Source organism: Crocuta crocuta, unplaced genomic scaffold, assembly GCF_008692635.1.
Source record: "Crocuta crocuta isolate KB4526 unplaced genomic scaffold, BGI_CrCroc_1.0 scaffold727, whole genome shotgun sequence".
NCBI lineage: Eukaryota > Metazoa > Chordata > Mammalia > Carnivora > Hyaenidae > Crocuta > Crocuta crocuta.
The window spans coordinates 351,986-364,306 of NW_027527964.1; the positions used below are offsets into that span (position 1 = coordinate 351,986).

Below are 12,321 nucleotides of genomic sequence, written 5' to 3' on the forward strand. Positions count from 1 at the left end.
GACACCCACTTTGGATGCCCCCCTCCCTTCCAGCATTGGTGCCTGGGGCCTGTTGCCTGCGTGGGCTTCCTTGAGCTGCTCCCTCGCAGCTCCGGCCACACAACCTCAGGGTCCAGGGCATGCCAGGCAGCCCCAGCCCGTGAAAGGCAGACTGTTTCCCCAAGGCCAGCAACATGGCCCAGAAATGATGTTCAGTGCCTGTCCTGCCCTTTGCTTTTTCTGGTGGAGCAGGTGAGAGCAAAATCCTGGAGGAACAGAACAAGGGGAATAAAACCCCTAATGGCTGAAACCTAACAAAAAAATGAATGATTTCACTGGAACAGAATAAAGCCCCCAAATGGACCAAAGTATATCTGTGGATGGTTGATGCGTGATAAAGGTATTTTTCCAACGAGTGAGAAAAAGAATTATTCCATAAATCTAGTGGGATAACGAGTTGGTCATTTGGAAAAATATAAACCTAAAATAATCTCTATTTTTTCCTGATATCAAAAAAATTTCAGGTAGATAATAAACTTAGGCAAATATAAACAATAGCAAAAATGTTAAGCATAACATTATTAGCAAGATACTAAAATATTTTTATGTATAAAATTGTAAAGTAAAGGTGTCTTTTCTAAGAATGATAAAACAGTATGTTTTATGGTGTGGAAATTTTAAAGGCTTAAATAGAGAAAAAAAAATTAGACAAGTCAGAAAACAAATAATTGAAGGAAAAATAGTAACATATGTGATGGAAAATGGGCTAATATCCTTTATATGTAAGAAGTGATTATAAATCAATAAGAAAAAGATCCCCCTTTGTTTAATCTCATGCCTAAGATGTGTCCCTAATGGGTGTGCAGTGGAAATATGGGGCACCTGGACATCAGTCACATTGCCTAGTCTCTCAGAACTATAGGTTTCTCATCTATGAAATGGGAGAATGGACATCTGCCCCACCTACCTTAAGGGTTCAACTAGAAATCTATGAGAAATATCTAGAAAAATGTAAATTGCTATACAAATTTGGATGTGTTATTATTAGTCCTAGAGGGATCATTATTTTCCAAGTGTTCTTTATCTGAGTCCCTGAACATTCAAATTGCAAAGAATGGCAAAAATCCCCTTAATGTACAACTATTCACAAGTCAACTGACCATTTATGAATTTGATTCCTGCTCTAAGATTGACCATCACCTCCCCCAAATCCCCACAGTCTACCTAGGCAAAGTGATGTTGGGGTTGCTATCATCTGACAACATAGTGTAACAAAATGCAAGCTCACTGCAAAGTGAAATTGAAAATCAACACCAAAATACAAAAAATTTAATATAGTCAGTGAAACTGAAAAAAACTGTTTTACTCACAATTCTATTGCAAAATAAGGATCTGGCAAATTTGGGCTGTTTAACACTGAAACACAGGTAAACAACAAAGGATGAGGCTCTTCCAAAGAGAATGAATGAATGACCTGTTTATTAAAGGATCAAGAGAGATCCTTGGCACCTAAATACTCTTGCTAAAACGATTCTCTTTATGGTCATGCTGTGAATGGCCAGTGTGAGGTTTGGCATGTCCCACTGTCACTTTCATACAGTTTTGTCAGAAAAACCACACATATGCACAAAACCCACACCACTTGATTCGTTTTTTGCTCAATTTAAGGACCTACACACAATTGCAGTTTTAATTTTGCCATCAGGTTAAAATAAACTAAAACAATTTTAAGTTTTATTTTAATGTTTTAATTGTTCTTAAATTGTTCCTTTTTAAAAAAGTAATCTCTATGCTCAACATGGGGCTCAAACTCACGACCCCAAGATCAAGAGTTGCATGCTCTACTGACTGAGCCAGCCAGGCATCCCTTCTGTTTCATTTTAAAAGATAATCACTTCCCCTCTCCCAAATCCTTGTCCCATTTCCTATGAAAGTTTAGTCTTCATTTAAAGTAGATTCATTTTTGGGCACCTGGGTGGCTCAGTTGGTTAAGCATCTGACTTCGGATCAGGTCATAATCTCACAGCTCATGGGTTCAAGTTCTGCATTGGGCTCTGTGCTGACAGCTCAGAGCCTGGAGCCTGCTTCAAATTCTGTCTCCCTTTCTCTCTGCCCCTCCCCTTGTACTCTGTCTCTCTCTCAAAAATAAACATTAAAAAAATTTTTTTTAAAACTAGATGCATTTTCAATGACCTTCTTTCCTAGGAGTCAAGGACTTTCCCATGTAGGTCTGAGGAACAACTGAATTTTTTATGGCACCATGTTTTCCAACCTGCAAAAGCCATTACACTTGACTGACCAATGGATCTTGCTGGGATAAGAGAAACCAACCACTCAACCAGGGTAGATTGACCTTTCCCTGGCCTTAGGGGGATGGCATACAGGATCACAGAGTCTTGATTCAGCCCCGTATAGATGCTCCTTCATATTCCTCCATGGCAGCTGGTCTCACAGTGGGGGCCTTGAATTGACTTAAAGATCTAGGTCTATTTTTTATCCTTGTGGATAAATGATGCCCGTTTCATAGCCTTTCATTATTACATAAGACTAAGGACTAGGTCTCAGCAACTAAGTGGGTTATTATAGACTCATAACATCTGGAACTTGTAAAACTAAAACTAGCCATTATTAGAGATCCCTAAAATCCCTGATTCCATTTTCCAGCAGGAAATCTGAACACCATGGAATGCTAAGCAATGTGGAGAAGGTTCTACTGGGCACAGAAAAGTGTAGAGAACTAGAACTCTACTCCTTTTAAATTCTATTCCCTTTAAAGGAGAAATTGAGACTACTCCATGTAGGTAATTAACAGTCAAACTTGTTGCAGATCACATGGTTTAGTCTACGTGTGTAGTCACATGTTCTTTATCAATGGAATTTCTGGCTACTAGTTTTCCTATGACAGGACTTTACAACCTATCTATATGAATTACAGGTCATGTACATTAAATCCTCCCAAATTTGCTTATTTGGTACCGCTATTTAAATGCTTTGCAATATACGATCTAGGCAAGAAAACAAAGTATTTGGAGAATTATGCTTCACAACAAAAAATCCTAAGTCTGAAGTTTAGATATCATATCGTCCTAGATGAGTGGCAATTAGAGAAGATTGGAAATCACTGTTCTGAGATATACACTTGAGAGAAATTTGCATGACAAGACACAGGAAAGAGTAAAGGCAACTGGAAATCCAGGCCACCTGGGTCCTGCCTGAGCACGTCATTCAGGTCCTTACAGCCACATGGAGCTGCTCGCAGCCTTGACAGCAAAGAAGGCTCTTAACTGGGGCGCCTGGGTGGCTTAGTCGGTTAAGCATCCGACTTTCCGACTTTCGCTTAGGTCATGATCTCACGGTTTGTGGGTTCGAGCCCCGTGTCGGGCTCTGTGCTGACTGCCAGCTCGGAGCCTGGAGCCTGTTTCAGTCGGTGACTCCATCTCTCTCTGACCCTCCCCTGCTCACGCTGTCTCTCTCTCCTAGAAATAAATAAAACATTAAAAAAAAAAAAAAGAATGTTTGTACGTGGCATTTTCTTTTTTTTTTTTTAATTTATTTTGAGAGAGAGAGAGAGCGTGCATGAGCAGGGGAGAGGCAGAGAGAGAGGGAAAGAGAGAGAATCCCAAACAGGTTCTGCACTGTCAGCACAGAGCCCGACGTTGGGCACGAATTCACAAACCATAAGATCATGACCTGAGCTGAAATCAAGAGTCAGATGCTTAACCACCTGAGCCACCCAGGTGCCCCTTGACTGGCATTTTCTATAGTTCACTTCATGTCTTGTAGGGGGACTCATGGGCATGGGTGAACAGCAGTAGCTTGGTATGGAAGACATTTTGTCAACTCTGTCTGACTGAGAATAACTGAGGGCAAAGGCAGAAATGAGTGATTCACTTGATAGCCCTCCATCCTTCCCATCAAACTCCCAACTCTTTTAGCCAACAAAGAGGAAGTGGAAAGAGGCTTAACTTTATAATTCTTGAAGTATCTTGTGTATGCTAATATTACCACTTTCCTTTCATTTTCTTTTTTTTTTTTTTAATTTATTTTGAGAGAGACAGAGAGAGTGCGTGAGTGAGCACAAGTGGGGAGGAGCAGAGAGAGAATCCCAAGCAGGCTCCACACTGTCAGCATGGAGCCCAACGTGGGGCTCAATCCCATGAACCATGCAATCATGAATGACCTGAGCCAAAATCAAGAGTCACTCAACCGACTGAGCCACCCAGGCACTGCCCCCCCTTTCCTTTTCAATTATGCACACACCTCAGTTTTCCAAGCAGCTCAGTCATTCATTTCTTCAAACATTTACTAGTTTCTGTTGGCATTCATCAGTGTGCTACTGTGTCCTAGAGAAACCCAGATGAATCAGATGATTCCAATCTTGGGGGAGGGGTATATAGTTTAGTCGAGGAGATAAGATACATAGTGAAAATACAGTAAACAAGGAAGAACATTATGAACGTTGTAACACAGGTCAGGCCAAGTGTGGAAGCAGCAGCATTGGAACTGGACTGAAAGGGTGTGGCCATGGGGAGCCCATAAAGGCTCAGGAATATTGCTGTAACATGACAACGTTCTCTTTAGAAAAGGTCCCAGGCAGCGGGTTGCAGGAAGTACTGGCAGGAAAAGACCTCCCTGGGAGATTGCTGTAAGAATGAGCATAGCGGGGCTCTGGCCGAAGTAGGGGAGTAGCGGGGAGACATCCTGGAAGGAAGATGAGGACGTTCATGAGGATCAGTGCTTGGTCTGTGCAAGCCATCCACTCTGTCCCTCCAGTTATTTCCCATTCCCCCCCTTCTACAGCCCATGGATTCTCTAGGACTGAGTGGAGACCGTTGTTGTTAAGAGTAAGGAAAACACAGATCATCTCCCAAGACCTAGTGTTGAGTAGAAGAAGCCATCTAGCAGAGTACACGTTGTATGATTCCATTTAAACTTTGCGAACGTTTCTGTTAAATCAGGAGCAAGAGAAACAAGCAATGGAGGCTGAGAACAGGGGGTTCAGGTGGTGAGGACCCCAGTCTGTGTCCCAGTACCTGGAACCTGTGACTATGTTACCTTACATGGCAAAAGGGACTTTGCAGATGTGATTAAATTTAGGGCCTTGAGATGGGGAGGTTATCCTGGATGATCACAAGGGTCCTTAGAAGTGAAATACGGAGGCAGGAGAGTCAGAAGGAGAGACAAGACAGCCGAGGTTGGAGCAATGCAGTTGCTGGTGGGGGGCCTTGAGCCAGGAATACGGGCAGCTTCTAAAACCTGGCAAAGGTAAAAAAAAAAAAAAAAAAAGGATTCTTCCCTAGAACCTTCAGAAGGAAGTCTGCCCTGCTGACTCATTTTGGACTTCTGAACTCAAGAACTGTGACATAATACATTTATGTTGCTTTAAGTCACTGAGTTTATGGCAACTTGTTACAGAAGCCATAGAAAATGATAGTTTAGTGGAGAACTAAAGGGTGTGGTATCAGGAAGCCAAGTGAAGAAAGTGGATCAAGGAAGGAAAGTGGTGACCGCATCAAAAGTGGCTGCCAGGCCAGGTGAGGCAAAGTGCAAACTGGTGACCGCGTTTAGTGAGGCGAAGGTCTTAATGACCTCGGCAAGGTCAGTTTCAGTGGCGGGGTGGGAACTCAAAGTCCTCCTGCACTGAGATATCCTACCCGCTGAGTTACTCAGGCCCTGGAGCTCTGAATGGTCCACCCCCAAAGGCCGGCTGGAGCACGCATGGCAGAATCCGAGGACTTGTCAGCCACTCAGAGATGGATGCACCCTGTGGGATTAGTACACAGCACCCAGAGATATTTGAGGCCAGTGTTACTCTACAGCAGTGGCTGGGGAGTTGTGGCTTGCCTTCCTCCAGGGTCTTCTCTGGACAGTTTTTTATCCAGAGGCACGGTCAGATGTTTGCCTGCAGGAGGACCTCTAGGGGTCTGTGAGTGTGAGATGGGAAGGTTCGAGCCACCCTTTCCCAGTTATTAGCCTTGTGACGGCAGGCTCAGAGGGAGGGGAGGATCCTGGTTGGACTACTATAAAAGCTGTGGCTCTCCCACTAAAAACATGCACAGCCATGTATATTTTACATACGAATTCATCTCTTTCACCAGGCCCAGAAAATGATCCACAGAACCCCAGGTTTAAGAAGCTCTGTTTTGGGGGAGCCTGGGTGGCTCAGTCTGTTAAGCATCTGACTTGATTCTGGCTCAGGTCATGATTTCATGGTTCGTGAAATCGAGTCCTGAGTTGGGCTCTGCATTGACAAGCATGGAGCCTGTGTAGGATTCTCTTTCCCTCTCTCTCTGCCCTTCCCCTGTTCTCTCTCAAAATAAATAAATTAATTAAAACCAAAAGAAGCTCTGCTTTGGATGTTTTCCAAAGTATGATATTTACTCCACTGAGAGTACCCAAGATGATTTTAGGGAATACAAGAGGTGAGCATTTCCTATCTTAATAGCTCTCTATTTTAAATTGCATGCAAACCTTGTGTTTTCACTGATATTATTGCCTAGGATGAGTCAGTGGCAAGATAAAAAGTGAGTCTACCTAAAGATAAATATTATGTATAATAGTTCGAGTGGTATACCAATTCAGAAAAAAACTTGACAGTGATTCATGGATGTCACAAGTCTGGGAAACACAGTATCTATGATCTTGGGAGGAGATTTGAACTCACAGTTCCTTCCTTTCCTACTTATTCCTTTTAAGTGCTGGTTGCAGCTCAGTAAAGGGACCTCATGTCCCACTAACCACATGAGTTGGAAGAACGCTGCTCTCACCTGAGCTTGGAGTGAGGCTCCCCTGGGGCCCAGGATGAGAAGACGGCCTGACTCCTCTGCTCAGCCATAGCTCTCTCACTTGTTCAAGGCAGGCAGCTCAGCTTCCTCAAGTCCAAGACCACAGCCATGGCAGACTTTGTCTCCATAGTACGTTGGCTCAAACAAGTTTGACTTGTTTTGTGTGTATGTGTGTGTGCGCGCGCGCATGTGTGCGTGTGTGCGCCTTTGTGTGAATGTGTGTGTAAGAGTACATACGGGTGTGTGGCAAATTGGGGAAGAGGGGAAAGTAGAGGGACCAGGACTTCTCCCTGGGGATTTCACAGCAGCGCTCCAGGACGCTCCCCTCCAAGGACCCCTCCAAGGGCCACCGTTCAGAAATGAACTCCAAACAGCTGGGACATGACATTCTCCCTCCCCACCGCCCTCCTGGTCCTCACATTACAGGAGCTAGGCTCCGAGCTCAACAGATGTCAGCATCCCTGGTCGAGCAGGAGGAGAGAAGGAAGGTGAAGAAAGTAATATAGAGGGTGCTTGACGGGCTTAGCCAGAAAAAAGAATAGAAATGTCTCCATTGAGGCCTTAAGAAGAGGGCTTCTCTCCGTACAGGTACAAGTTCAATCCAGATTTCTCTCCTGACTACCTTTCTCCCTCGGTTTAAAGACAACATTATACTAGTTTCCAGGATAGAAATCTATAGACAGAAACCCACAGGCCACTGCAGTATTGAGTAAGTATGGCTCCTGGTCAAGTTTGAGCCATGGTTTGTGAGGTGAACGCGATGTGATAACCACTACACTACAGAAACGGAGCCATGGGTTTGTGAGTGTGTTGTTAGTTTTTAGGGTTTTTCCCACATCCTCAGATTGGGGCTCAGATATAAGGATGCCTGTGAGATGGCCACATTGGGACCCTTGGGGTAACAGGGGGCGCAGGCCTAGGAAGCAAATTTGGTTTCCGTCTTCTCGGAGTCCTCCCTGAGGGTCAGGTAGGGCAAAGCAAAGCAAAAGCAAACCCATGTCGGTGGGCAGCAGAGCTGGAGGCGGAGCCATCTAGGGCAGCTGGCCGGTGATACTCACTAGGGGACTGGCAAGAGAAGCCATGCCTAAGGCTCCTGTTTATAGGACACAGTTAGGATGCAGGATGGCTCCCATTAGCCATCACAGGACTGGAAATCTCTAGTATTCTGGTCCCAACCTCTCATTTCCTGCACTCAGCTTTAGTTCTATCTATGGCTAAACCTCTGCCCCTTCAGTATGACCTGACACCAAACACCAATTTCTAAGATTCAGTGGGGCTCCCGTTGCAGAATGCAGAGCCCCGGCATTTTACCTTTGAAATCTCTCAGATCCAACCCCCATCTCCTCTTGGTCACAGCCACCATCATGCAAGTCACCTTGCCCTCGTGCCCAGGCTGTGCAGTAGCCTCCTGCCTGGCCTCCTCACACCCACTTCAGCTCCCTGCATTCTTTTTGGGCACTGCAGCCAGGGTGATCTTCCAAAGATGCAAATCTGACCATGCCGCACCCTTTCCTGAATCCCTTCTTGGGCTTCCTGTCATTCTTAGAATCAAGTCCCAGATCCTGCCCACAGCCTAGGAGGCCCTGCGTGATGTAGCCCTGGCTGATCTCTGGCCTCCTCCTTCTCTCTCCTTGCCCACCAGCCTCTGGCCACGTTGGTTTTATTTCTGTCCCTTCACTGTGCTGAGCCCTTACCCTTCAGAGCCTTCTTCACACATGCCATTCCCTCTATTTGGAATGTTCTTCCCACCACACTTAACCAGGCTAATACCGTATCTATGGTTAGCTCTCAGGGCAAATGTTACTTTCTCAAGAAAGCTCTTCTTCAACTTCTCACCTCCAAATCCATATTCTGATAGCACTAGGTAATTAAATAATTACTATGCAATTAGAATGTTCCCTCGTTAGCCTGTTTGCTCTATGAAGACTGTATTGGTTCTGACGGTTGGTACCTCCCCAGTGCCTAGGTCAATGCTGATAACCATTAAGGGACCAAGTGAGTGAGTGATTAAGTGATTAAAGTATTAAACGAGATGGTCCAGTGCAGAGCCACCAGGAACAGTGAGAGACAAGTCCTTTTATCCAAAGATCTAAAAGCACTTGCTGGGACCACCCTGAAAGCAAGAGCTAGAAGCAGGGAGCAGCTATCGGCTTAATGCCCAAGCACGATGGCTCCACTGTCACAGTCCTACAGCTGAGCCTGCGGAGGGTCCAAGGAGTCAGATGGCCGCTGGCTCTGCCCACCTGGAGCCCTGTGGATAGGGGCCATCTCCCATACCCACAGTTCCTTGGGCTGGAGATAGCATCAGTTTTGGAGCCAGGTACATTTGGCTTTTGCACTAACTAGCTCTTTGACCTTGGGCCAATTACTGAGCCTCCTTGAGCCTCAGTTTCCACATCGTAAAATAGGGATAACAAATCTACCCCAGGATCAGTTGGAGGCTTAACTACCATAACGAGGCTGTCGGTCCTGCAGCCTGCAGTTCACAGTGCTAATCCCCTCACCTCTAAAAAACTAGCTCTCTCCTGTCATTTCGATCTTTTGGACACCCATGCAAGACAAGAAATCCTGAGGGATGGAAGGACATGGTCCACCCAAGACACTGCCCTAACCTCTAGCTACCCAAGGAAGCCCTAGTGCAGAATAGGGCAGCACCAGGAAATCCAAACTGGCTGAGAAGGGGAACTGATTTGTAACTTTTGGAAGCAGGAGCAGGGTGAGGTGGGGAGGGGACGACAGGTGAGGTTGAAGCTAGTATTCAACAGAAATGAAGAATAAATGCAAAGAGGGAGAGGCTGAGAAGGGAATAGGGAATGAAGGAAAGATTGAGAGTGCGAGGGGCTGGTAAAAGGTGATCCAAATTGTCAGATGGCACAGGCTGCAGAAGGAACAAGTAGGAAGGAGGGAGCAACTTGGGAGGTGGTGAAGTAGCAGATAGAAGCCGGTCAGGGGAAATGGCTGGAGAGCAAGGGCGAGTCCTAGGGAGGGGGGCCGGTCGTGACCTGTTACCTGGAGGGAAGGGGGAAGCGAAGGTGAGGGCGGAGGCTGTCACCTTGGGTCCTCCTAGAGGGCAGGTGAACCTGGAGAGTGGGGGAGGGGGCAAGGGGAGTAGAGGGGCGTGACCCCGGGTGGCTCTGTACCTGAGGGTCTCCTTGCAGCTCGCCCACGTAGTACTGCTCGAGCCAGCGGCGCGCGTTGGCCGAGTGCCGGTGCGGCGGCCCGTCCAGGTCGGCGCTAACATCCTCGCCAGCCCGCGCCCGCAGCAGCTGCTCGCCCCCCGGGTGGTGCCGCACGAAGCCAGTGAGGTCGTAGAGGCGNCATCCCCGGAGCCGCGGCCGCCTTGACGGGCCGGCCGCCACCGCACCTGCTCATTTGCATGCCGCGCTCCCATTGGCCGCTCCGCCGGACGCGGCTCGAGCCCGGAGGCGCCCTCTTCCCCATTGGCCGGCAGGCAGCCCGGGCAGCCCGTGCGGGTCTGGCCGCCCGCTGCGGGCCCCCAGCCAGGTGGCCCCGGGCAGGTAGAGGGCGCGCCCGCCAGGTGTGTCTCGTCGCAAGAAAGCGAAGGGGATGGGCAGATGCAGGCGGAGCAGCTCTTCCTGTCTCGGGTGGCTGCGTGGACGGACATCCTCTGTGGTGTGGCCGCTACTGGCATAGCTCTTCTGCGGCTGCCTTTTGGGAGAAATTTGCAGTTTTCGATTCTCAGGCTCCTGGAGGGGGCGAGGAGTGGGAGAGGCAGGGCGAGAACTAGAGTAAGGCGAGTGAGGCTCTGGACTAGGGCGCCCCCAAAGTCAGTAATCACAATATATAATATTTTAATGTGATATTTTAAAAATGTTACACAACAACGTGAATATACCACTTAATGCCACTACACTTAGAAATTATTCAAATGGTAAATTTTACATGGTGTATATTTTATCACAATAATAATACATAATAAAGAATTTTTTAAATCATGTTTTTGTAAATAAAGTATTATTGGAACTAGGGCTAGTGAGGCGAGAGAAGCAAGGTGGTAAAGTGCAGGACTGGATCTGGTCTTCAATATTTAAAATTTTGGTATTGTGCTCACCGTGGATTTTTTGCACTGATTTCAAATTTTAAAAACACTGCATTAAAATATTCTTTATCTGGATTAGGAAGGTTTTTTTTAGCACGGACATAATTTGTGCACCCAGACTGACTGCCTCATTCCAATGTTGTCCTGGGGAGAGGGGGAGGACCCTGAGGGGACAACAGAGAATCCAGCTAGTATTTGTCTCTCTCAGGAAGTTATTTTCAGGGTCACCTTTGTGTTCTTCTGGGACTGGGCACCTGTAGCCAGCTGGCACTGTGAGAAAGCCTAGCCCAGATGCCTTAGGGGCCAGCCCAGCAATAGAGGCATCCAAGGTCAGGACACTTGTCCCTTCCTTCTCTCCCTTCTAGTTCTCTCCTGGTGTATCATCAGAGAGTAGGCAAGAGTTGGGCTTAGTCTAGGGATCTGGGTGGAACTGCTGTCCAACAGGCCTGGAGGCCTTAGGTCACAAATGTTTTTCTCAAGTGGTGAATACATAGTCACCCTCACCCCAGTTCCACACCTCTTCTGTTCCAAATACCTTGCATGTGCAAAAGCAGTCTGTGGGACTTCCCCATTTGCATTTTACACCATTGCCTTAAACACCTACCTGAAGTTGAACAAGTAGTTTAAGGCATCTATTCAGAGTCGTAACACACTTCTTACCATAGTAATTCTGGTTATAGAAATTTGACCGTATAGATATACTGTATAAGGATGTATATGTAATAGTATTAATTGCAACACTGTTTACAGACTAGAAACAACCCTAATGTTCATTATAATGGAGGACTAATTAAATAAACTGATGGTGCCTTCAGACTGTGAAAGGCTATGTAGCCATTAGGAAGAACCACGTAAATCTGTATGTACTGATAGGGAATTATCTCCAGGACATTATAAGTGGAAAACAACAATAGTGTGTATGCTAAGCATTATGTTGCTATTTTTAATTCTTTAATCTTTAAAAATATTCTGAAAGCAAACAAAAGAGCCTATGTACATTTCAAAGCTAAAAAATAGTGTATTCAACTTGATAAATTTGCGCCCCAGCCCAGGAGCTGGGACATTACAAAAAATCTGCACCTACCTCTGTACTCCAAAACTTCCATCTCTTTGCCTCTTCCCAAGATGTAATCACGGTCCTGGCTTTTGTGCCTATCCTTCCTTTGTTTTTTATTTTTAATATTTTATCACATTAAATATTTGGGTGCTCAGTCAGTTAAGCCTCTGACTTCAGCTCAGGTCATGATCTTGTGGTTCTTGAGTTTGAGCCCCGCATAGGGCTCTGCCCTGACAGTGTGGAGCCTGCTTAGGATTCTCTCTTTCTCCCTCTCGCTGCCCCTTCCTCACTCTCTCTGTCAAAATAAATAAACTTAAAAAATATTAAAAAGTATTTTTACCACATCTATGTATACGCTTATACAATATATTATTTAGACTAGCTTTGTTTTGAGTTTTACGAAAATCACATGATACTGTATTTTACTGTATGTGGCCTTG

At 46.0% G+C, this 12,321-nt stretch overlaps 1 protein-coding gene across 1 annotated transcript in view; it reads right to left on the minus strand.

Moving 5' to 3' along the window:
• FA2H (fatty acid 2-hydroxylase) overlaps window positions 1-12,321 on the minus strand; it is a 55,915-nt gene that overhangs the window by 40,442 nt on the left and 3,152 nt on the right. The window contains exons 2-3 of the mRNA XM_077752809.1: window positions 10,173-10,471; window positions 9,905-10,128 (exon numbers count right to left, since the gene is read on the minus strand). Coding sequence (XP_077608935.1) covers window positions 9,905-10,128; window positions 10,173-10,471 — 523 coding nt within the window. The remainder of the gene's footprint in view (window positions 1-9,904; window positions 10,129-10,172; window positions 10,472-12,321) is intronic.